The sequence below is a fragment of the Chiloscyllium plagiosum genome, unplaced genomic scaffold (assembly GCF_037043375.1).
Source record: "Chiloscyllium plagiosum isolate Xiang-an unplaced genomic scaffold, Cpla_swu_hap1 HiC_scaffold_18, whole genome shotgun sequence".
Taxonomy (NCBI): Eukaryota; Metazoa; Chordata; class Chondrichthyes; order Orectolobiformes; family Hemiscylliidae; genus Chiloscyllium; species Chiloscyllium plagiosum.
Window position 1 is genome coordinate 75856535 of NW_028270156.1, and position 26711 is coordinate 75883245.

The 26711-nt window shown below is 41.1% G+C and overlaps 1 protein-coding gene across 1 annotated transcript in view; it reads right to left on the reverse strand.

Moving 5' to 3' along the window:
- Nucleotides 1-218: 218 nt before the first annotated feature.
- Nucleotides 219-26711, reverse strand: part of LOC122547675 (mucin-5B-like) — a 79737-nt gene continuing 53244 nt past the window's right edge. Inside the window, exons 7-14 of the mRNA XM_087996796.1 lie at nt 22266-22370; nt 22093-22133; nt 21558-21680; nt 21382-21480; nt 18538-18666; nt 18368-18407; nt 15656-15773; nt 219-1164 (exon numbers count right to left, since the gene is read on the reverse strand). Of these exons, the coding sequence (XP_087852922.1) occupies nt 1005-1164; nt 15656-15773; nt 18368-18407; nt 18538-18666; nt 21382-21480; nt 21558-21680; nt 22093-22133; nt 22266-22370 (815 nt within the window). The 3' untranslated portion in view covers nt 219-1004. The remainder of the gene's footprint in view (nt 1165-15655; nt 15774-18367; nt 18408-18537; nt 18667-21381; nt 21481-21557; nt 21681-22092; nt 22134-22265; nt 22371-26711) is intronic.

Below are 26711 nucleotides of genomic sequence, written 5' to 3' on the forward strand. Positions count from 1 at the left end.
GCTGTCCTTGAAAAGTCAGAGCCCACAAACAGAGAGACTGGGGGAAATATTTTCCCAATACTAAAAATTAAATTACAATCTGCTTACAAACAGGTGGTGAGTGCAGGTTTTAAAACTCACAATCTGTTCATGACAATATCTAATGTTGAATAGAAAGTAAGGTTTGGTGTCACAGAGATAAAACAGCTCAGTTCACGAAAACTCAGACAACAAATGGATGCAGTTGACTCCTTTTATTGACCATTAGTATTGTGACAAAAAGAAGAGATCGTAGTAAAACTCAGGTTCAGCTGTATTCAGAATACATTCAGACATATGACGCATGAAAAAACAGGGTAAGTGACACTGTATTTGCCATCAACCTAAAGAAACATTTAGAAATAGAGACTCATGGCTGTAATTGTAATGTCTACCTCACCGAGAGGAGAACGTTTAAGCTATTTATTACGATTGCAATGTGGAGTTGCAGAAAATCCATTTTTATAGGACATCTCTCACCACAGCTCTGCAAACTGAAGTATTTCAAACTTGTCAGATTTTCTGAAAAAATTTATACTTTGTTTCAAAGCAACAGCTACAGCCACTGCCATCAAAATAAGTCACAAACTAGAAAGACCAGAAATTGTAATTTGCAGTTTTTCACCTAACTGTATGCTGTGATCAACAATGTTGCCCATATCACTCAGTTGGCTGGTGTGTAGGGATTTTGTTCTAGAGAAGGTAAGGTAAACGATTAATTTCTGCATGAACATTTATGAATTGATTGCAAGAAGATGAAATGATGAAAAAGACATTGTAGAGTTTACTCTAAAGTACATAGAATTCATGTCATCAACATCTATATTTATATTAGCATTTATATCAAAATTCTACTGAAAGAGTTGATCTATTTTGCATTTACTGGTTATCCGAGACACCATGTTTTCTACATTTTTAAATTTTTTTCTTAGATTTATTGGGGCCTTCTTACGAGCTGGAGATTTCGACAACTGTTTGGTAGGTTCTCAACATTTTGTAGATACACAGCCACAATTCTTCACATAGGTGTAGGTGAACTCAATTGTCTTGTCGTCTGGACAAATTAATGTGATTGCTTGCTTGCCAGTCGCTACTTCCTGACAGCAAGTGCAGTTATGAGAAATCATATTTGCTTCAGCAGAATACCTGTCATAGAACCAAGAAATATTACTTCATTTGATGGCTTTGAAATATACAAAAATAAACAATTGATCTTTCAAAAATTATAATATTAAAATATAAGTAAAGCATGAACTTCTTCTCAATATATTTTATTGTAAATCTCTATGTTCCCACTTATAATACGTCAACTTGTCATTAATATAATTGCCCATGGACCAATTGGAGGCATTGCAACACTACCTGTGTGATAACAGTGTAACAGATATTCAAACTCCAGTTTAAACATGGTCATAGAGCTCAGGAATTTGTAATGAAGGAATATAAAAAGATATAGTGTCTGACTTTAACCTGAATACTGACTGCCACCAAGGTGTAGCTAAAGCATGGCAGGTTTACACAGTTTCTATTATAAATCTGATGAGAGGAATTTATAAATGAAAACTTTCTTATTTTTCCTAACAACCAGCCCCAATTATCTAAAGCACACCGTTGGCCTTGAGTCTGTGTATCCAGTACTGCATTGTACTTTGTCAAGAATTTCCTCAAGAGGTGCTTTTGTAATTTTACCAAAGTACAGCAGAAAGTTGACTTCCATTTTCTGCCATCCTTCCCATGGAGTTACAGCAGCAAAATGAAAGAACATAAGAACTAGGAGCATGAGTAGGCAACTCAGCCCCTCAAAACTGCTCCTCCTTCACTACAATCATGGCTGTTCTCATTTTGGCCTCAACTCCACTTTTCTGCTCGTTCTCGATAAACCTTCAATTCATTACTAATTAAAAACCTGTCCATCTCCTCCTTAAATTGATTCCAGGCATCCACTGCACCATGGGTAGTGAATTCCACAAATTCATAACCCTCCTCATCTCTGACTTAAATCTGCCATTTCTTATTCTAAAACTAAGCCCTCTTGTTTGAGATTGCCTGACATCAGGAAACATTTCCTCTACATCTACTTTGTCAATTTCCTTTAGCATTTTATAGACCTCAATTAGGTTTATAACATGAATAGCTCTGAGGAAATTATCAAGGGACATTGCAGTTTAGCATTGTGTAGTACTTAAAACAATGTACCGCAAAGTTAATATGTGAATATTAGCAACAAAGAAGACCATTAAACTTTATTTTTTCTTCTCATTAATGTGGACATTCTCCCATTCATTCCAATGGCTATTTGTCATATGTAAATATTAATGGGCTGTTCAATCAGAGATGGCTCTACCTCTGCAGGACATAGTGTTAACTTCATTTAGTCAAGATTTTTACACCCAAGTTAATCATTGAGAATAATCTATCTAGCTGTGCCACCACTGGCAAGACCAGGTAATTATATTTTGGCAAGTTTATGTAAGCAGTTTTCATTTTAATGGTGACACAGAAATTCATTTTGGAAGCATCAAAAGCACTCATGTGCTTTTTAAAACAGTTATTGAGTTTCACTGCAGATCCTGCTCCAATCATTCTTTTACATTTAATCCTTTTCTAATCTGATGATTACACTTGGCCTAGATTTCCAATGTGCAATACCCTGGGAGATTGTTTGTGCACATACTCTTTCATGAGACTGAAACTTGCTTTAAAATAATGCATGTTAATGATGCAAGCCGTCATTAATATGCAAATTATTTTGGAAGTTCAAGAGATTGTGCGATAAACTGTGTATTTGGAACCTTTAGAATTTGCTGAGTGCTCCTGAATGCTAAGTATTGCACAAACATCTCACTTTTAGTTTCCCAGTTATTGTTCAGAACTTATGAGATAACCACAGCAATAATCAATTTAATGTAGCACAGAGGGTTAGATATGGCATTTAACAGAATAAATATGTTTTAAAAGATAATATAGCAATTACTGTCACAAGACCTTGGCCAATCTCCTTGGCCCAGAAACAAGTTTAACTCTTCAATGTCATTTAATGTGGTAAGTTGTTGGTTTATTTTTAGAATGATTTTGTACTGCCATTTTCTGCCTTTTTATTATTTTTCTTTCCTTCACTTTATTTTCTGTTCTTGCTTTAACTGTGTACTAATTTGCTTTGTTTCTTCAATGTTTGTGATTCAGGAGGTGCTGCTGTTCCCACTATACACTCAGATCCCATTGTGCTTGCGATTTCGTTAATAGCTTGTTCTCCTCACAAGTTATGTGACAAAAAAAAATGCAGAATTGAAGTTTGCACAATAAAAGCTAATTAACGGCCTACTCTGTGACATACCCTGTTCCTTTAAGTTCTGTGCCATTATTTATCTTCACTTACTCAATGTTAAGCATTTAGATGTAGGAGATGTGAAAACAGAAAGCTAATGCCATGATGCACATCCATCCCTGATTATTTATCATAACACCTTTTGAGACAGTTCAAGGACATCAGCAGTATTGATGTTTGCAGGTAGAATAGTAATACTTCCATTTCAGAACAACTCCTCCAGCAAACACTCAACAGCCCAGAACGTCTTAATTTCGATGAAAAGAAGCAAAAATATTTTCTGTCCTTTTAGCTACCAGCAAGAGATTGAATATGTCTGAACACAATAAATGGAAATTGGCAATTGTTCAGCATAAAAGTGACAAGCTGGAATCATAAGACCATTTGATCAACAGTGAATAAAGAACTGATATGCATTATCCTGACAGATCAATTTCTTTGATGGAAAGTTGAAGAGGAAACTAAAGGAAGAAATAAAAATGCTGAAGTAATAAACTGAATCTGAACTTAGTAAGAATCAACCATACTGGCAGTACTAACAAACTGGGTTTCAGTTTAATTGTTTGATTGATAATCAAAAAAAACCTTATATATATGCAAATTTCCTGGCTATAAAACGTTATTTTGGCACATTTTGTGACAACATTTTTCTGTATAAATGTTTGTGTTCATACTTAAATGCAAACTGTCCACATAAATTTGTCATGCTGTAATCTCATTTCTCACTGGTGGTGGCACTGCAGCGCTGCCTTACTGCATCTTTCAGCTCCTCAATAAATTCTGCAGGCACATCCCTGTGCACGAAATAATTCTACAGTACAAATTGCAGTATGTTTTGTTATGTAACTGCAGATTGTATGTAAGTTCCAAAGTATCATGCAAAATAAGAACAGACATGCTCTCCTGCATAACATTTGGAGCCATACATTCAGCAACTGAACCTTCCACTTCCTTAAAAGCAGAATGCTTAGCATAAGCACTGCCTTATATTCCTAATGCAAAAATTCTATCCCTTAAATGGCTGCACATGCCAAATCAATTAAAAATTTCAAGACTGTGATCCAAAGATTTTTGTTTGGTAAGGAAATCAAGGGAAACAGGGAAAAGTCGACTCTGCTCCCTGCTAATTTCCCAGATCCCAGCCACTCCCCAACCTGCTACTCTGCAGGGAAAATACTGCTTCCCTTGATAACATTCACTTTGTCTTCAAGAACACAACTCACTTAATCAAAGAGAGTCAGTAGAAATTCATTAAATGAAGGCCGTTCCGATTTAAACCTAACTCTGAAGACGTGCACAAAGATACAGGAGGTCATTTTCATCCTGGATAGTAAATGGAAGAGGCAGATTGCCTTCAGATGAAGAGTGACCAGACTTGAAACATTAACTCTGCTTTCTTCCTACAGAGGTTTCCGGATCAGCTGAGTTTCTCCAGCAATTTCTGATTTTGTTTGAGGCAGATTGCCCAGCCTTCCCCCCCCCCCCCCTTCCATTTTAGTTCTATCTTTTGTTGCTTTCCAAATCAGGCAGTAAAACTAATCAATCAATTCTTACGCTCCAGAACAGAGAAATGGTGATTACTTTCAGCTTTCTGACAACATTTATTTTGTTCAGACTGAATCTGAAAATTTACAGGGATAGATGCACAGTACAAGACTAACAACAGAATCAAGACTGGAACGCTACTAAGCTAGCAATGATAATGATGCTGCCCAAAGTACTGAATACTATAATGGTCAGACTACAAAAGCTATTAGTTCTTTAGCAGGAAGCCAACAGGTGATTACAGCAACCTTGCACAGGAATTTTGTTGGAAGTTGGCAAGATTTTAACCACCAGGAATCATTTGATAATCCCTGGACAGCTATTTAACCCTCTTGCCCAGATACATTACTGTGCACTTCTATGGACGAAGTCTATTTGCCAGATTCTGCTCACTTGACCAGCACTTTTCCCTCTGCAATGTGTGGGTGACAGAAACCGAGAAGGTCACATATAAGTTGTGCACATGTTACATGTGCAACCATCAAAAGAAAATAAGTTAAAGGGTACCACACTTTCACAAATCAGATAAACCCTGCAAATTATATTTAGAGCAGACTGGTATTTCTGTATGGTCTACAGTTTTCGATAGTGTACAGGGTTCTATCATCAACAGCTTTCTAAAGTCTACACTGTTCTATAGTCTACACCTTTCTGTAGTTCACAGCTGTCTACAGTCTATAACTTTCAACCTCACTACCAACCATATGGCAAACTCCAAATAATGCATCTACTTTTAGGTTTAAATCGGAACGGCCTTCACTTAATGAATTTCTACTGACTCTCTTTGATCAATCAGTTCCAAATGATAATCACAGCTGTCCCTCACACTTGCTTTTCTATCATTTGTTCACTGCTTGGCTAATTCACTACTCAGTCTTTTCCTTTCCCCTTTTGTAAATAATGTTCATTAATGTGCACTAAGAACCATGGTCATGTCTCCACTTCTACACACATGGTTAGCACTGCTGCCTCACAATGCCAGAGACCTGGGTTCAATTCCAGCCTCAGGCAACTGCGTGGAGTTTGCACATTCTCCCCGTGTCTGCGTGGGTTTCCTCCCACAGTCCAAAAATGTGCAGGTTATGTGAATTGGCCATGCTAAATTGCCCGTAGTGTTAGGTGTAGGGGAATGGGTCTCGGTGGGTTGCTCTTTGGAGGGTTGGTGTGGACTTATTGGGCCGAAGGGCCGGTTTCCACACAGTAATCTAATCATTGTCTGAGATGAACCTACAGTAAACCAATAAGGAAGATGGAGTCAGGGGCATGAGGGGTACTACATTTTAGCTGGAAGAAGAGAGAGGTCACATTACTTGGAAAGTGCAGGTCAATGTGGAGTTGCAGAACAGAGGGATCTCAGATTATGACAGCGCTAATCACTACAAATTATTTTACATGTTAGAACCAAACACTTGGTTTTATTTCTAGATGGATAGAATTGAAAAGTAAGGAAGTTATGTTAAGCCTGTATTAAACTTTGAGGAGAAAGTGAGGTCTGCAGATGCTAGAGATCAGAGCTGAAAATGTGTTGCTGGAAAAGCGCAGCAGGTCAGGCAGCATCCAGGGAACAGGAGAATCGACGTTTCGGGCATAAGCCCTTCTTCAGGAATGAGGAAAGTTTGTCCAGCAGGCTAAGATAAAAGGTAGGGAGGAGGGACTGGGGGAGGGGCGTCGGAAATGCGATAGGTGGAAAGAGGTCAAGGTGAGGGTGATAGGTCAGACTGGGGTGGGGGCGGAGAGGTCAGGAAGAAGATTGCAGATTAGGAAGGCGGTGCTGAGTTCGATGGATTTGACTGAGACAAGGTGTGGGGAGGGGAAAGGAGGAAACTGGTGAAATCCGAGTTCATCCCTTGTGGTTGGAGGGTTCCGAGGCGGAAGATGAGACGCTCTTCCTCCAACCGTCATGTTGTTGTGGTCTGGCGATGGAGGAGTCCAAAGACTTGCATATCCTTGGTGGAGTGGGAGGGGGAGTTGAAGTGTTGAGCCACAGGGTGGTTGGGTTGGTTGGTCCGGGTGTCCCAGAGGTGTTCTCTGAAACGCTCCGCAAGTAGGCGGCCTGTCTCCCCAATATAGAGGAGGCCACATCGGGTGCAGAGGTTGCAATAGATGATGTGTGTGAAGGGGCAGATATGGAAGTTGTGGCGGATATGGAAGTTTCCTTTGGGGCCTTGGAGGGAGGTGGGGGGGGGGGGGGGGGAGGTGTGGGCGCAAGTCTTGCACCTCCTGCGGTTGCAGGGGAAGGTGCCGGGAGTGGAGGTTGGGTTGGTGGTGGGGTGTGGATCTGACGAGGGAGTCACGGAGGGAGTGGTCTTTTCGGAATGCTGATAGGGGAGGGGAGGGAAATATATCCTTGGTGGTGGGGTCCGTTTGGAGGTGGCGGAAATGACGGCGGATGATGCGCTGTACATGGAGATTGGTGGGGTGATATGTGAGGACCAGTGAGGTTCTGTCCTGGTGGCGGTTGGAGGGGCGGGGCTCAAGGGCGGAGGAGCGGGAAGTGGAAGAGATGCGGTGGAGGGCATCGTCGACCACTTCGGGGAGGGATATTGCAGTCCTTGAAGAAGGAGGCCATCTGGGTTGTACGTGTTTGGAACTGGTCCTCCTGGGAGCAGATGCGGCGGAGACGAAGGAATTGGGAGAATGGGATGGCGTTTTTACAGGGGGCAGGGTGGGAGGAGGTGTAGTCCAGGTAGCTGTGGAAGTCAGTCGGTTTGTAGTAGATGTCTGTGTTGATTCGGTCGCCTGAGATAGAAACAGAAAGGTCGAGGAAGGGGAGGGAGGAATCTGAGACGGTCCAGGTGAATTTGAGGTCGGGGTGGAAGGTGTTGGTGAAGTGGATGAACTGTTCAACCTCCTCGTGGGAGCACGAGGCGGCGCCGATACAGTCATCGATGTAGCGGAGGAAAAGGTGGGGGTTGGGGCCAGTGTAGTTGCGGAAGATGGACTGTTCCACATATCCTACGAAGAGGCAGGCATAGCTGGGGCCCATGCGGGTGCCCATGGCTACTCCTTTCGTTTGGAGGAAGTTGGAGGATTGGAAAGAGAAGTTGTTCAGGGTGAGGACCAGTTCAGTCAGTCGAAGGAGGGTGTCAGTGGAAGGGTCCTATTTGGTACGGTGGGAAAGGAAGAAGCGGAGGGCTTTGAGTCCTTCGTGATGGGGGATGGAGGTGTACAGGGACTGGATGTCCATGGTGAAGATAAGGCTTTGGGGACCGGGGAAGCGAAAATCATGGAGGAGGTGGAGGGCATGGGTGGTGTCCCAAACGGAGTTCTTGGACTAACGGGGACAGGACCATGTCGAAGTATGCGGAGATGAGTTCGGTGGGGCAGGAGCAGGCGGAGACAATGGGTCGGCCGGGGCAGTCAGGTTTGTGGATTTTGGGCAGGAGGTAGAAACGGGCGGTGCGGGGTAGTGGGACTATGAGGTTGGAGGCGGTGGATGGGAGATCCCCCGAGGTGATGAGGTTATGGATGGTCTGGGAGATGATGGTTTGGTGGTGGGAGGTGGGGTCATGGTCAAGGGGGCAGTAGGAGGAGGTATCTGCGAGCTGGCGTTTGGCCTCAGCGGTGTAAAGGTCGGTGCGCCAAACTACTACCGCGCCTCCCTTGTCTGCTGGTTTGATAGTGAGGTTGGGGTTGCAACGGAGGGAGTGGAGGGCTGCGCGTTCCGAGGGTGAGAGGTTGGAGTGGGTGAGAGGGGTGGGGGAGTTCAGGTGGCGGTTAATATCGCGGCGGCAGTTGGCTATGAAGAGGTCGAGGGCAGGTAAGAGGCCAGCACGGGGTGTCCAGGTGGATGGGGTGTGTTGGAGGCATGAGAAGGGGTCGTCAGAGGGTGGGCGAGAATCCTGGTTGAAGAAGTAGGCGCGGAGGCGAAGGCAGCGGAAGAATTGTTCGATGTCACGCCGCGTGTTGAACTCATTAATCTGATATTAAACTTTGGTCAGCATAATTGATAAAGGATATAGCAGCATTGGAGAGGTTTTAGTAACCCAATACCAGAAACGTGTGAATATATATATTAGGAAAAGAGGAACAAGCGAAGTCACTTTTCTCCTGCAAAAAGAAGGCTGATGTCTGTCCTAATGGAAGTCTCTAAAATGATGAATAGTTTTAATAGAGTAAACACAGAGACAATGTTTTCTCTTCTGGGAATAAGCATAACTAGGGACTATCAATTGAATATAGTCACCAAGAAATCCAATATTGGATTCAGAAGAAAGTTCTTCACCCAAAGATGGTAAGAATGTGGAAATGATCTACCATAGAAGATGGTTGAAGCAAATGGTATGGACATTGTACATGTGAAGGAGAAAAGAGTGGAGGGTTATAAGGAAAGATTGCAGGAGTCTCAAGTGCAGCAAGAACAGGGATATGGACTGCTTGGGCTGAATGGCCTGTTTTTCTGATGAACACCCTACATGGCTATTACTCATACTAGGCTCTACTCTTTCCTCAGTTATCATTTTGCTGTTATGTATTTCTAAAACAAATTGGATTTTCCTTGATTTTACTTGTAATTTTTTTTCATGCCCTCTCTCTGTTCTAATTTTCTGTCGAACTTCACCCTCTGTAATTGCATCAGCTTGCAATATCTAATGTAATCTTTTGCCTTATCCATCATTGTATTCTCATTGATATTCAAGAGGCTCTAAATGTGGGAGCTCCATTCTTTTTATTTGTGGGAAATTTGTCCGGTTAATTATTACTCATCAATTTTCTCCTTGAATTCCCTATGATATTGCTTTACCTTTAACATAGGAATAGAATTCGACTACTTAGTTTGAATCTATTCTGCCATTTATTCAGATTCTGTCTTATCCTTATCTTCCATAACTCCAAATAGTTGCTTTTGCCCAATCTCCCTAATGACATGTGGCTAACAATAACCTAATATTCTCAGATTTAAAAGTAAGAATAGACCTAACATCAATTGTCTTGCAGAACAGAGTTCCAAACTTTGTAAATAAACTGTTGCTTAATTTGAGTGATGACAGGTTCGGCAATAATTATTAGACTATTCCAAAAACCTCCAACCAGAACAAAGATTTTTGATCTATCTAGTCAATGTGTTCCTCTTAATTTCTTGAAAAATTTGAACAAAGTTGGCTCTTTATTTTATAAATTCCAGGAACGCATATTCGTTATAGACTGCTCAACCTTCAAGGCCAATACTGCACATTGTTCCTCAGCGTTGATGTCCAGAATTGCTCAGAGTGTTTGCGGTGTAGAGTTATCAGGTCTTTGTACAGGCAAAGCATCATTTTTACTCTCTTGGCTTTTCATTGTTTACATAGAAAGGCCAACATTCTTCTAGTCTTATTTTCTGTAGCTGCACATGGCATTTTAGTAATCATTGTTTCTGGATCCTCAAGTCTCTAGTAAGTTCTATTTTTCTTGTTTTTCACCATCTCAAAAGTAGCCTGTTTTACCCTTTTTAAGTCAAAGTGGATAACAGCACATTTACCATAGTTTTAGCCAGTCACTTAATCTATTAATGATTGTTTATAATTTTGTGCGTTTTCATCCACACTGCTGAAAATATTGTCTATCTTTGTATCATGGGCAACTAATTTCCTAAGTCATTAATAAATAACATGAAAAATATGAGCAGTTACATATTGGTATTACTATCCAGAGGCCTTAGCTAATGCTCCAGAGACACAAGTTTAAATCCCACCATGGCAGCTGGAGGAAGATAAATGCAATCAATTTTTAAAAAAATCTAGAATAGAAAGAAAAAATCCCTAGTGTGGAAAAAGGCCCTTCGGCCCAACAAGTCCACACCAACCCACTCCTCTACATTTACCCTTAACTAACACATCCCTGAACACTATGGGCAATTTACCTAACCTACACATCTTTGGATTTTGGAAAGAAACCAGAGCACCCGTAGGAAAGCCATGCAGACACTGGGAGAATGTGCAAACTCCACACAGACAGTCACCCAATGCTGATACCAAACCTGGGTCCCTAGCGGTGAGACAACAGTGCTAACCACTGTGCCACCTGTCTGTATACTAGTCTCCAAACTAGTCTTCATAATGATGATTATGGTAAGCCCTTTAGGGATCTGGCCTATATGTGACCACTCAGTTGTAGAAAACTATGATAGAAAAATCAAGGGAGGGATCAACTGACAATCATTTAGTCATGGGATATGCAATTGGATATGACAAAGGCACATTTCACTCAATCAATCCTTCAAAGTCAACTGCACTAATTTCTGGACATGTGTGACTACAGTAATATAAATGTCCCATCGAGCAGACAAGAAATAACTTGATATCGTCACACTCACCAAATCATATCTTTTAATCAAATGCCTAAAGTGCTCCTACCCTTTGGAATATAAACTGATCCTGTAATTTAAGTGTCCTGTGACACTTAAATTATTTTGTGACCTCTTCTGCCCAGATTAGATTCCCTACAGTGTGGAGCCACTGCCCTTTGGCCCAACTAGTCCACACTAACCCTCTGAAGAGTAACCCACCCAGACCCATCCCCCCTAACTAATACACCTAACACTATGGGCAATTTAGCATTACCAATTCACCCAACCTGCACATCTTTGGACTGTGGGAGGAAACCCACGCAGACATGGGGCGAATGTGCAAACTCCACACAGGCAGTCTCCCGAGGCTGGAATCGAACCGGGTCCCTGGCACTGTGAGGCAGCAGTGCTAACCACTGAGCCACATGCCACCCTACTGTGAACAGTTTCCATCTCATCACAATGAAGTCAACTTACTCTAAATCAAGAACTTTAATAGCTGTTTGGTACCAGTCCTCAAACAGCATGTTAAACTTGAAGGTATCCTGATAGCTAGTAGATAAATGTTCACACACTATGAGACTGTAAACGAAATATAGTCCATTGTCCATCACTAGAATCTAATCTAATCTAAATCTAGTGTGGCATGCTGCTTTGTTGATTCTAGGGCACGTTGTTGCAGAAAATTATTCCAGACACACTGAAGACAAATATTACACTTTGGACATATACTAATATGCCTGTCTAAATTGGTAGTGAAGTTAAAATCCCATAATCAAACTACTCTGCCTTTGTTACATATTTGCCTAAGGCTAACATTTATACTTTCCACTACATCACAGTTGCTACCAGGTGCCAATTCACAACTTCAACCTCTGTCTTAAATGCTTTTCTAGTTAATTCAAATGGCAGTTTCTAGCCTACTTTTGCCTTTCACATCTTACATGAATAAAATTGGCCTTCATCCAAAGAAATAATTCCTGGTTTATCTTTTTGCCTTTCATTATGCATTTTCTGTTGAAAATAAAAGTGGCGATACGGTGGCTCAGTGGTTAACACTGCTGTCTCACAGCGCCAGGGACCCTGGTTTCATTCCAGTCTTGGGTGACTGTTTGTGTGGCATTTGCACATTCTTCCCATGTCTGCGCGGGTTTCCTCCGGACACTCCAATTTCCTCCCACAATCCAAAGATGTGCAAGTTAGGGTGAATTGACCATGTTAAATTGCCCATAATGTTTAGGTTTGGTGCATTAGTCAGGGGTAAATGTAGAGTAATGGGGAAAGGATTTGGGTGGGATACTCTTCGAAGGGTTGGTGTGGATTTGTTGGGCTGAAGGGCCTGTTTCCACACTGAAGGGATTCTATGATTATTATTTCAAGTCTAACTGAATTGTGATAACTACCATGAAAGTGTTCTCTCTCACTATATCTCCTTCACCTGTCAATTTCATTCTTGAAAATAAATCCTGAATCTGCCCCATCTCTTGTATAAAAAAAACTGTGGATACTGGAAACCTGAAACAAAATCAGAAACTGCTAGAGAAACCCAGAAGGTCTGGCAGCGTCTGTAGATGGAAAAAGACAGTTAACATTTTGAGTTCAATGGCTCTTCATCAGAAATGAAAATAGCTAAAAAAAAAGATGGGGTGGAAAGAGAGGACCAAGGAGACTGTGTTGTGCGAAGGGAGAGAAGGGGTGAGGACAGAACTGCAGGAAATGGGTGAGACACACCTGAGGGCCCTGTCAACCAGGGGAGAAAGGCAGCACTGGCTGTCTCCCCTTCACCATGGACATGCATCCTCTCTGAACGTCCATCCCCATCAAAATGGTCTGATGCTTCTCTGCTTCTCCCTTGAAAGAAGGCCTGAATTATCCCTATCCACCAACAACTGGCTGAGCTCATCTTCACTTTGAACAACTTCTCCTTTAACTCCTCTCACTTTCTTCAGATCAAAGGTGCGACTTCACTTACCTACATCTGATCCATATCTGACTCCTCCCTTCCCTTCCTCTGCAACTCTATATCCATTTATTGGGATAGGTCAGCCACTGAAACCCATTACGAACCCACCAACGCTTTCAGTTACCTTGTCTGTACATCCTCACACCCTGCTTCCTGTAAGAATTCCATTCCACTCTCCCAGTTTCTCTATCTCTACTGTATCTGTTTGAATGAACAGATCCCAGGCACCATGGTTGACAGAGCCCTTAGCCATGTTCAACACATTTCCTGTACTTCTGCATTTGCTCCATTCCTTCCTTTGCAAAAACTGATAAGGCCTACACTTTCTACTCCACCAGCCTCTGCATCCAAATGATCATAATCCATCATTTCTGCCATCTCCAATGGGTTGCCACACCAGACACATATTTCCCCTCCTTCCCTCATCAGCATTTCACAGGGGCTGTTCCTTCCAGGACACCCTGATCCATCCTAAAACCCCCCCACATCCCTGCAGCGCCTTCCCACGCAATTGCAAAAAGTGAAGCTCTTACTCATTTAGGTGAGGCAATAACTTACCTGCACGTCATTCAATCTAGTACGCTGTATTCGTTGCTCAATGTGTTCTCCTCTACAGTGGGGTGCCGAAATGCAGAGTGAATGGACTGTTGTGTAAAATGACCCTGATTTTGCAGTTGTCTATCACTTCAACATACCGCTATGTTCATGTGCTAACATCTTTGCCTCAGACGTGCAACAGTGATCCAGCAAGGCTCAATGTAAGCTGGAGGAACAAATCACTTTCGGCCTAGGTACCTTCCAATCTTCAGGACTCAACACTGAATCTAACAATTTCAGAACATGAACACCCAGTTTCATGGTCATTATCACTCCCTCACATGCCTAGGGCCTGTGTTGTGTCGGTTGCTCTCTGCAACACAAGCCCATGTTTAACCATTTACATTTCTTATTCGAACCCTACCCAAAATTTATTTCTCTCTCAGCTTATCACCAGCTGCGTCTTTGCTTGCACATCCTTTCTCTCTCTCTCTCTCTCTCTCTCTCTCTCTGGGCACCATCTCCATGTACTCTATTCACTTCCCCTACTCCTTTGTCCTGCTATTTTCAGTTCCGACAAAGGGTCATTGGATATGAAACATTATCCCTGTTTTTCTCTCTTGAGATACTGCCAGACCTGCTGAGTTTCTCCAACTCTCGCTGGGAATTCTGCATCCTGGCTAAAACAGATGATCTCTCAAGTACACTTTAAGAACTCTGCATCCTCTCTTACACTGATTTGGCCTTCATTAAGATTAGGATAGTTGAAATTTCTTCCCATTACTGTGTTCCACATTTTGTCCTTCTCAGAAATTTGCTTACAAGTTTGCTCTTCTATTACCATCTGATTGCCTGGCGTTTCTACTCCAACTCCTAGCACTATAAATGACCCCTTTTTGTTCTGCAATTCAATATAAATGGTCTCATCTAATGATCCTTCTATTATATTATCCCTTTCCGAAGGTGTAAGTCTTGATTCAATATTGGAACAGCTCTTTCTTTTCATTCCCTCTCTATCTCTCTCAGAACTTGCTGCTCTTCTTTAACCATGTTTCAGTAACAGCTATAATTTCACACTTCCAAGTGACTTTGTAACCTTAGCTTATAAGTCTTATTGACTGGACTGCTTGCATTAAAGGATATACCATTAAAGCCTGCCAAGCTCATTTGCCCTGTGATTTCTAGCATTTTTTGAACTGCTTTTAACACCTACTTACGGATTGCCTACCTCTCAATTCCAGTTTTGCTTCTGATCCTTTGTGAATCCACACCGAAGTTCCCATTTCCCTGCTGAGCTAGATTAAATCTGACTCTCCAAGCTCTCCCTCGAATGTACAGAATCCACAATCCTGTTGCCTTTCATTTGTTACCTCTTGCCAACCCAAAAATAATCTATAAATATCTGCTGTCTGCTTCTTGTTAGACAATCTTCAATCCACGCCAGCTTGTTATCTTTCATATCTCTCACCTTGTTTTCACTGCATCATGATTCCCCCTGCCTAAACACTCTTGTCCTGATGTTTCCACTAGAATTGGAGCCTTTTTTCTCAACTTTTTCGGACTATTTGACTGTAGCTCAAGTTTCTACCAGGCTACCCCTTCTGAGTTATATCTTGGATGGTGATTCTTTTCTGATCTTTTTTAGAGATGCCCTTTCTCTGAGTTTTCTCTAACTATCTGTGTTTCATGTTTCAGCTTGTTCACCCTTCTTTCGCCCCAATATTTTTCTGATATACTGTTCTCTCACTGACAGTCCTCTGTGAATTGATATTCTCTCCCTCTTGAAAATTTCTCCCAGCCAATTATTTTCCTGGTGTATCTTTCAGACTTTGTATTGTCCTTCAAATTGCTCTGAATGTTTGACACTATTTTATGTTTCTGCCACCTCTCTCCATGATGTTATTTTTGGATTTTGCTGCTCTTTGATGTTTCTCTCAATTGAGAGCTCCCACTTTATGTCCCTTGTTTTTAAGCCTGCTCAGATGTTTCTTATACTTACATAGAATACGTCAAACACCGCCCTTCACAGTAAGTCATTGGTACTTTTTCTTTAGATCGACATCCTTGATGGTTGATATAGGTTGTGGTTTGAGAAACTGTACATGTCTTTGGAATACCTATAATTGTGAACATTATTAAGCTCATTAAAGTTCAGTGAAGTCAATTCAGATAATTTTTCATACATTAAAGCAGACAATGAGATGAGGGCAACATTTTAAATTTAATATCTTGCATCTGAAATGATATAACAATTTATAGGTTCTGAATTTCAGAGCAGTGAATTCTGAACTTTAATCTGTGTTGTGTGTTTGGATCCTATGGAGGTTTTGATGCATTCACATTCGCTGAAATTATCCAGCAAATTCAGATCATGAGGGGCTGATCTGCACAGCCGTCTGTGAAATTCTACACAAGATACAAGCATACAAATTAGGAGGAGAATAGCCCCCTCAAAGCTGCTCCACTATTTGTCAAGATTGTTCGTTAACTATGGCCTTTATTTTCTGGTCTAACCCTTATATCCCTTGACTCCCATATTCATCATAAGTCTAACTAACTCAGTCTTAAGTATATTAAATGACTGTTCACTGAGATTTCTACAGACTAATGATCCTTCATAAAAAAAACTCTCATCTTGGTTTCAAGTGGGGGACCCTTAGTTTTTAAACTGTGTCCCCTAGTTCTGGTCAGTCCTGTTAGGGAGAACTTTGTTTCAGCAATCACCCAGTTTATCTTCCTTGGGATCATAAATATTTCAATAAGATCACTTCTCATTATTCTAAATGCCAATGGATATAGGCCTAATCCCTCTTCAGAAGCCAAATTATTAATGTTCGGAATCAGTTGAATGAAATTTCTCTGCATTGCTTCTGATGCTATTATATCCTTCCTGAACTAACAAGACCAATTCTGTACACATTTCCTTTTCAATGGATGAGAATCTTCCATTTGTCTTCCCAATCATTCATTGTTCCTCAATAATAATGTTGAGCAATTCATGCACTATGACACCAAGATCCCCCGTACCTTCAAATTCTGCAATCTCTCTTCATTTAAATAAGAAACTGCATTTCTATTCCAGTCAAAATGGATAGGTTCTCATTTCCCACATTATATTCCACCTGCTATCTTTTTCCAACTCACTTAACCTATCTGTATTCCTTTGGAGACTCCTTATGTCCTATTCACAACTTATTCTCTGTTCGATCTTTGTGTCATCAGCTAAATTAACAACCATATAATCTGTCTTTTCAATCAAATTATTAATATAGATTATTAATATATATTGCAAATAATTAGAGTTTTTTGAGGAAGTAGCAAACAAGGTGGACAAATAGTAACCAGTGAGTGTGGTGAACTTGAATCTACAGAATCCACAATCCTGTTGCCTTTCATTTGTTACCTCTTGCCAACCCAAAAATGATCTATAAATATCTGCTGTCTGCTTTCTGTTAGACAAACAATCTTCAACCCATGCCAGCCAGTTACCTTTCATATCATGAGGGCTTATTTTCTATGTAATAACCCATGAAATAACACTTTGTCAAATGTCTTCTAGAAATCCAAGTTCATCACAGTCTCCGGTCACCATTTATTCACTCTGTTTGTTACTTCCTCAAAAAACTTAAGTAAATTAATCTGTGGACTGTAGTCATTCAAGAAGGCTGCTTACCACCACTTTCTCAAGAACAATTAGAGATGGGCAATAAATGGTAGTCTAACAAGTGACATCCAGACCTATGAATGAATTTGAAAAAAGCATGTTCTGGCATTTGCCAGACAGCAAGCCATTATAGATCTGATATTGTGAAATGAGACAAGCCAACAGTCCCTCACAGTGAATGTAAAATTCCATCATATTATAATTCCCAATGGCACATTAACCATGAGATCATGCTTGTTGGTCAGACATTTGTAAATTGGGGACTCCTGTACTTCCATAGTTATTGTTTCACTAATAATAACCTGTCTGTTCTTAAAGTTATTCTTAATTTAGGAACAGACCGCTGTGTTATTGTGATGTACTGAAATGTGTCTCCACTGGGTTAACTATAATTTAGTTAAAAAGAAAATCTCTTCTAAAGGAGATCTGCCTATAAATATCATACTGTCCTATATTTCATACCTGATAACTGCAGGTCATTGAAAGATAAAAAAAAAAGTACTTATGAAGTTTGGATTTAAGTGGGTTATAATGTTTACTTCATAATGGCTAATCATATAAAAATTACATCTTCAGGTCTCCCAAATTGTTTTATAGCCAGTCAACTAATTTGAAAGTGTATTCATTATTGTGTTCAAAACAAATGTCACACCCAACTTGTGCTCAACAAAGGCCCACAAATAGGAATCAAAACAAGGATCAGTTTTTGCAATGTTGGTTGAGGGATAAATGAGAGTCAGACAATGAGGAAAACTCTGCCCTTCTTCAAATAACACTACAGTGTCTTTGACATTACTAATATATGATACTTCTGACAATGAGATACTCCCTTGTAACATCATTGCAGAGTCAGCATTAAATAGTTATGCAAGGCCTGAAATGATTCATTCATAACAAATAAGACTCTGAATGAGTGGTGGGAATTTTTAGCACAAAGCTAAGGCTAACATTGAATTAAATTCACTTTTACCAGGATTGCATCAGTTTGACTGCATCTTAATTTAGAGGGAAAGGGAGATTTTGTAACTGTTTAAATGTGCTACTTACATGTTTTACAACAGCCATCTGAGTCCATATGTATTGTTCCCTGTGGAAGAGAATCAACCAATAAAAATTGTTGTTTGAAAACTCAAATCTTACAAAACTTCTGGTTATTCAATTTACAGAACAGATTTTAAAAAATTTGTAAAATGATTAGGTAAAAATTTTGTACGCACAGGTTCACAGTTATCAGGATCCAGGTGGGAGCATCTTTGATGATAGATGTTTGAAACAAGGTGAGATCCTACTTTCTCACACTCATATTTCGTGCAATTGTTCTTTGAATCTGATGTTGCAGCTCCAGGCTGTGCAATTAAAGGAAAAGAAAAGTTTTCAATGCCAAGTAACGACATAGAAAGCTGCTGCTATCCCTGAAATGTAGCTAGCTGACGGCTGTGGAGCCTGTCAGTGCTCAGACACTACAGCAGTTTGGCCAAGCCTGCAATCATCAGTCTGCCTCCATGGACAAGTTGTCTGCTGCTGTAGAGAGGCAGGCCCAGTACCATCAGAGGCTGCTGGAGAGTTGACAATGCCTGCTGCCCCAGGCATTTGTTCTCAAGGTAAAAGACAGGGCAAAACGGGGGAGCCTTAAGCCTTGTCCAGGCTCCCCCTCCTCACAAGAAGACTGGTTGATACCATGAGGCTTCCAGCCAGAGGAGGAATCACACATAGGTCATGCTACAGTTTCTATGCAGGACACTGCAGAGGTAGCCCAGCCTTGATTGCCACCCTGCCTGCCCTGCTCCGACCCTTGAAAGTTCCAACTGGAGGGTCAACTTGCCTTTGACAAAAAAACCCTTGGCATGTCTGGCCTGTTCAGACACAAATGCCCAGGAGTTGCTTGACCAAACAACCAGAGCCAACAGGCACCACTACATCATTTCTTATCCACTGACAAGGCTGTGGTTGTAGAAGGAACATCAAATGCATCAAGTGGGAGCCACATTAGCAATGCATGTGCATGGCATCTGCTCACTCTGCCGTTGCCTACTGTTTGGCTGGCTGGTGCACAGAAGTGTATACCTGAGGGAGTTCCCTGTAGTGACAGTGACAGGGAGGTGCAAACAACATGGTCAATGGTGCAGCATGGTTAGGGAGTAGAGACACTGCATGTCTGTGCTGTCAAGATGTTGTAGGACAATGTTATTTCTATGTGAATGCCCAAAGACTGGATGCAGATACAGCCCCTCCCTCACATGTTGCCCCACTAAACCTAGCTATCACAAGTCTCTTTGTGGCCATTCTCCTCAACACTGCACATTTTCTATGTGTTTCATGATTGAAACAACAGTGAGCAGTCCTCTGTCAGTGGCTTCCCCCCTAAACATGAATGTACCGCTGAGACTCTCAATATCAGATTCACCTTCCTAGGTACCTATTCTGTCAACACTACAGATTTCACATTTCCTGTGATAGGGCAAATTTCATAATGAACTAGTTAACAGGTGACTTGGTGGGATATCTCACCAGGGATGGGAAGTGGGCAATATGTTAGTTGCCACCTAATATGTTTGCCCTCACAGTTTGAAACAAAGCTGGAAAATCGTTGCCCATGTCCCCATGTTTGGATTCCTAGCCCAGTCACATTACCACTATGCTACCATCCTCTCACTAACTGAGAAGACACATTGTGATATTGCACAAAATGAAGGGAACATTTTAAAATGTAAATTTCCCAGTATTTATGCTTTAACATTGCTGGGACTGAAGGATTTCATTACATGCTTTCGAAGGCCACCCACACATTTAGAATAGAATTGTGTTTTCACTCTATTTGAGGGAAGCATCATGGGAACTTACTTTGGTACTTCAGTAAGGTAATTCCCGATACAATGCCAAATAGGGTTCTTTCCAAGTAGGCTGGTTTCACTTTGTAATTGGTTGTTATAGAGGATTCGTACCTTAATATTACACTGATTTAGTCTCAACTGGAGTGCCTTGCCCAATTCTGGACATTGCACTTTAGGAAGGATGAGCAGCTTTTAGAAACGGTGCAGGAAAGAAAGATTTTCAGGATGAGGGACTTAGTCAGATGAATAGATTGGAGAAGACGGGTGCATTGGTGGCTCAGTGGTTAGCACTGCTGCCTCACAGCACCAGGGACCTGGGTTTGATTCCACCATTGAGTGACTGTCGGTGTGGAGTTTACACATTTCCCTAGGATAGGATGGGATGATCTGTGGACTCAATGTGCTGAATGGCCTGGAATAACACTGTTGGGATTCTATGAATTTAAGATAAAGTTTAGGGGAGATTTGATGAAGGTGTTCAAAACCATGAACTTTCTAAACAGAATAGATGGAGAAAAATACTGTTCCCATTGGCAAAAGGGTTGAGAGCCAGAATACATATTTTTTTAAAGATGAGTAAAAGAACATGAAAATATAATATTTTTATATAGCCAGTGATTAGGATCTGGAATGCATTCCTTGCACGTGTGAGGCTGCAGATACAGTTGGGGCTTTCGTAAGCAAAATGGGTAATCATTTGAAGAAGAAAGATTTTCACCACTCAGGGGGAAGGAATGGAATTAACTGGATTGCACTTGTAGAGACACAGCAGGAAAACAATGAGCTCAATAGTCTCTATTTTTGCTGTAACCATTCCAAGACTCTACAATTCTACTTTTAAATTTAAATATTTATCAATTCCCTAAGCAAAAAGCATATCTCCAAATTTTTACTCACAGTTTTGCTCTTGATTCATGATCATGTTGCATTTTTCTGAACCTCATCAACTTGCTCATCACTTGCAAGTTGTCCCAATTCAGTTCCTTTGACTAAATCTACACTTTTTGTTTAACAGAGTAACTTGACAATTCCAAATAATATCCCTTATTTAAAAGCATACTACAGCTCACATTGGTTCAAGTAGAAACCCATTAAACATTTCAAGTAGTTTTTTCACATAACAAAATAGTTGAATATTCCATTCTAACACAATGCCTCAAAATCTTAAATAGATGTGGATTATTATGCTGACACTAAATTATTATGCAATACACAATATAATATGCATACCTGGAGGATTATTGGTGGTTTATTTGGGATCTCAATTATACAGTCAACCTGTGTACAATTCCCACAACATTGTCCTTTCACTTCCTTATACTTAAAACCCTGCGAGGAAGCAATAGACTGATGAGCATTGTTCAAGTAAAGAAGAATTATTACTGATTTATGAATTGCATACTTACCGGTGGACAATGAGAATCACACTTGATGGGAGTACACTTGATAGCTTTGTGCTGTGTTGATGGATCAGTTTCATTAGTACATTTACAGTTCTCACAAGGGTCCTGAGGAACAACCATTCCTGGCTGGAAAAGAAGATGTAGCTTTCAATAAAATGGTTTGTAAAATTTTGTGGATCTTTTTATCCATCAGAATGGTGGATTCCAGTAGATAAAATTAATTAAAACTATGGATGCTTAGTTCCACCTGGTGCTTTATGTCTGCATGAAATCCATTTGTGCATTATTTTAGCACAGATATAAATATTAAATACACAAATTTATTTTAACTGGATTGTAGTTTTAATGCTACATTAATATTTTAGCAAATAAAGAAGCACCTTGTTTCATTTTCATGACTTAAAATGTTCACTTTATTTTGTGCTGTTTTGACTTTGTGAGTTTGTCGAGAATTAGAAGTTAAAACTATGGAAACTATAAACTGAACGTGTGAGAAACACCAACAAATCATATCTCAAAATGTCTGAATGTTCTTTACCTTGTACTCAGTGTCATTGAATACACACACTGGCTTAGACTCTGAAAAATGAAATGTTATTCCATTAATTTAAGAATAGTTTACAATTAAGATGACAAGTTTAAGCGCAATTGTTATGGTGACGCCAGTAAAATGTTATTTAATTCACATTAAACAGAGTTGCGACTACTTACCACATTTGTAACTTGGACAACACTTGTCTTCATGAATATGGTATACTGGTTCATATCCAAGTTTGCAATCAAATTTCAAAGTGGGACAGTGGGTCACATTGCATTCTAAAAGAACAAAAAATTGACACTGCTTAAGAAACTTGAAGTTATTATTTCATTTCAGTACCTAATTTGAAGTGATATCAATGAGAGAAGTTTATTCAAGATAAAAAAACAAATCTATTCAAGTAATTCACCAGTGGTATCTGAAGAGACCAGAAATACTCAAACAGTGAGTTTTGACTTTGTCAGCTCCTTTTTATTTCTTAATAGAAGAATGAACATATCTCAGAATAGGTAACAACAGGAAAACCAATGGAAAAAATATGACATTTTTTGGGTTAAGTGGGAACTGCATCATGTTTCTTGGGGGTTTCTTGCCACAAGGCCTAGCGAGATTTCACTTATCAAACTGCCTCATTAATTACCTGTCTTGCCACATGCCATTGCTCTCATATGATCCAAGTCCCATCTTACTTCACGGTGTCCCCAGAACAAGCTGCCATTCAGCAAATTGCTGTGCACTGGGACAAGCATTGGAGATATGTTGTTGCCCCTCACTGTCAATATAATGGCACACCAGCCACAAAGTCATGCATTTACAGTATATAGCCACCACGGCTGACACTTCCTCACACAAACAATCTGATTCTCTCATCCTATTTGTTGTTTGACCAACAGACCACACAGTTTACCTGTCCTTAGCTATGTCCCACCTGAACACTTTCTAAGTCACAGTTTCTCATCCCCAGTGCCTTGCTGGACATCAGGCGCTTGTCATTGTCAGCAGGTAGGCGATGGCCAAATAGTATTATTGCTGGACTGTTAATCCAGAAACTCAGATAAATGTTCTGGGGACCCAGGTTCGAAACCTGCCACAGCAGATGGTGGAATTTGAATTCAATTTTTAAAAATCTGGAACTAAGAATCTACTGATCACCATGAAACCATTGTTGATTATTGGAGGGAGTCGCCCTGGGAGTCCTCAACATTGACTCCAGATCCCGTCAAATCTCATGCCTTCAGGTTAAACATGAGCAAGGAAACCTCCTGCTGATTACCACATAGCATCCTCCCTCAGCTGATGAATTGGTACTTCTCCATGTTGAACAAAACTTAGAGGATGCACTGAGGGTAGCAAGGGCACAAATGTACTATGGGTGAGGGATTTCAATGTCTATCACCAAGAGTGGCTCGGCAGCAGGTTCTACTGATCGAGCTGCTTGGGTCCTAAAGAACCTAGATGCTAGACTGGGTCTGCGGCAGGTGGTGAGGGGACCAACAAGAGGGAAAACATACTTGATCTCATCCTTACCATCCTGCCAACTGCAGATGTATCTGTCCATGACATTAACATAAGAATGACCACCGCACAATCCTTGTTGAGACAAAGTCCCACCTTCACTTTGAGAATAATGCCCACTGTGGCATTGTCTTCGTACTAAATAGGAAAGATTTTGAACAGATCTAGCAACTCAACACTGAGCATCCATGAGGCCCTGTGATCAACAGCAGCAGAATTGTACTCCAGCACAATCTGTAACCTGATGGTCCGGCATATCCCGCACTCAACCATTCTCCTCAAGCCAGGGGATCAACTCTGATTCAATGGAAACTGCAGGACAGCACCAGGCATACCTGAAGATGAGGTGTTAATCTTGTGAAGCCACCAAACATGACTACTTGCACACCAAACACCATAAGCAGCAAGTGATAGACAAGCTAAGCGATCACACAACCAACGGATCAGATCTAAGCTCTGCTTTCCTCCCACATCTAGTCATGAATGGTGGTGGATAATTAAACAACTGACTAGAGGAGAAGGTTCCACAAACTTCCCCATTCTCAATTATGGAAGAGCCCAGCACATCAGTATAAAAGATAAGGCTGAAGATTTCACAGCAATCTTCAGCCAGTAGTGCCGAATGGATGATGCTTCGGTTCACTCCACGTTATCAAGGAGCCCTTGCAAAAATGGGCATCAGAGGGCAAACTCTCTGGTGGTTAGAGTCATCCTTGACAAATGGGAAGATGATTGTGGTTGTTGGAGGTCAGTCATCTCAGCTCCAGGACATCTCTGCAGGAGTTAGTCAGGGTAGTATCCTTGGCCCAATCAGCTTAAGCTGCTTCATCAATGACCTTATCATAAGGTCAAAGGTGGGATGTTTGCCAATGATTGTACAATGTTCAGCACCATTCTCAACTCCTCAAATACCGAAGCAGTCCACGTTCAAATGCAACAAGATCTGGATAATACCCAGGCTTGGGCTGATAATTAGCAAGCACCATTCGTGCCACACAAATGCCAACTATGACCATCACGAATAAGAGACAATCTAACCACTGTCCCCTTGGCATTCAACGGTATTACCATCACTGAATCCTCCACTAACAACATCCTGGGGGTTATCATTTACCAGAATCTCAACACATAAACGCAGTGGCAACAAGAGCAGGTCAGAAGCTAGGAATAATGCGGCGAGTAACTCACTTCCTGATTCCTCAAAGCCTGTCAACCATCTACAAGGCACAAGTCAGGAGGGTGATGAAATACTCCCCAGTTGCCTGGATGGGTGCAGCTCCAACAGCCCTCAAGAAGCTTGACACCATCCAGGACAAAACAGCTTACTTGATTGGCACCACATCCACAAGCATCCAAACCCTCCATTACCGGCGCTCAGTAGCAGCAGTGTGTACTATCTACAAGATGCACTGCAGAAATTAATCAAAGATCCTTACACAGCACCTACCAAACCCACGACCACTTTGATCTAGAAGGAAAGGACAGCAGGAACACCAGCACCTTCAAGTTCCTCTCCAAGCCACTCACCATCCTGACGTAGAAACATATTGCCATTCCTTGAGTGATGCTGGGCTTAAACCTGGAATGCCCGTCCTAATGGCATGGTGGGTTTACCTGAAGCAGGTGGTATGCAGCAATTCAAGAAGGCAACTCACCACCACTTTCTCAATGGCAACTAGGGACGGGCAATAAAATGCTGGCCAGCTAGCGATGGCCACATCCTACAAATGAATTAAGAAAACAAAGGTCTGGCAGTGTCTGAGTCCAGTTCTGAAGAAGGGGTCACCAGACTCAAAAGGAAAATGGATAAGAACCTGAGGAAGAAAGAATTTCAAGACGAAGGGAAAGAATGAAGGGGTGGAACTAGCTGAATTGCTGTTGTGGAGAGTCAGCAGGGAACCAATGAGCTCAATGTCCTTTTTTTTGCTATAATCATTATAAGACTCTACAATTAAACCTTTAAATTTAAATATCTATCAATTCCCTCAGCAATAAGTATATCTCCACATTTTCACTCATATTTTTGCACTTGATTCATGATCACGTTGCATTCTTCTGAACCTCATTAATTCACTGATCACTTGATGCAAATGGGCAAAGTTTTTCCTGTTTCCAATTCAGTTATTTTGATTAACTCTACACAGTTATTTTGTTAAACAGAGCACCTTGACAATTCTGCTTTCTGCTTAACTATGTTTTCTCTCCACAGATGCTGCAAAACGTGCTGAGTTTCGCCAGAAAATTCTGTTTTTGTTTTCAGATTTCTAGCATCCCCAGTTCCTTGATTTGTTTTACTAATCTACTCGAGCCACATGTTAATCAGGTCCTGTCTGACTTGTAGCACCTGACAGAATCTAGCTCTATCACTCACAAGGATAGCTTCCTCCTCCACAATGACCTCATCGCCCTCGTCAGACGACTGCCCGCCTTCCCCCAGTTCCTCAGCATCTATCACATCACCTCATTGTCTGCTGCAGAATATAGCTCTCCAAGATAATACAGTACACTCTGTCTGGACTATACTGGCGGCCTCCCCTACACTGCTCCTAGCAACAGAACCACATCTTCACCATAGCCCTGATCAAAGCAGAAACGGCAATATATCTGAGCTCTGGCTCAGTCAAGTATTGCGTAATGAGTCATAGTTGCTGTGGCTAGTTCTTGTTCCCCAGGAACCAGCCTTGAAGGTACCTGGACTCTTAAATGCACAAATACATGAGAGTGCAGCAGGATGTCAGAGTTATGGCAGCTGCCCAGGATAGCAGACACAAAAAGAAATCATATATCGCCTGATCATTAATGGAATGGAGCCTCTTCCAGTTGATGAATTCTGCAGAGTTATGGTACTGTCTTCTCAGTGCCACTGTTCATTGGCTTTAAAAATCATGTGGAGAAAGTGAGGTCTGCAGATGCTGGAGATCAGAGATGGAAATATGTTGCTGGAAAAGCGCAGCAGGTCAGGCAGCATCTAGGGAACAGGAGAATCGACGTTTCGGGCATTAGCCCTTCTTCCTGAAGAAGGGCTAATGCCCGAAACGTCGATTCTCCTGTTCCCTAGATGCTGCCTGACCTGCTGCGCTTTTCCAGCAACATATTTCCATCTT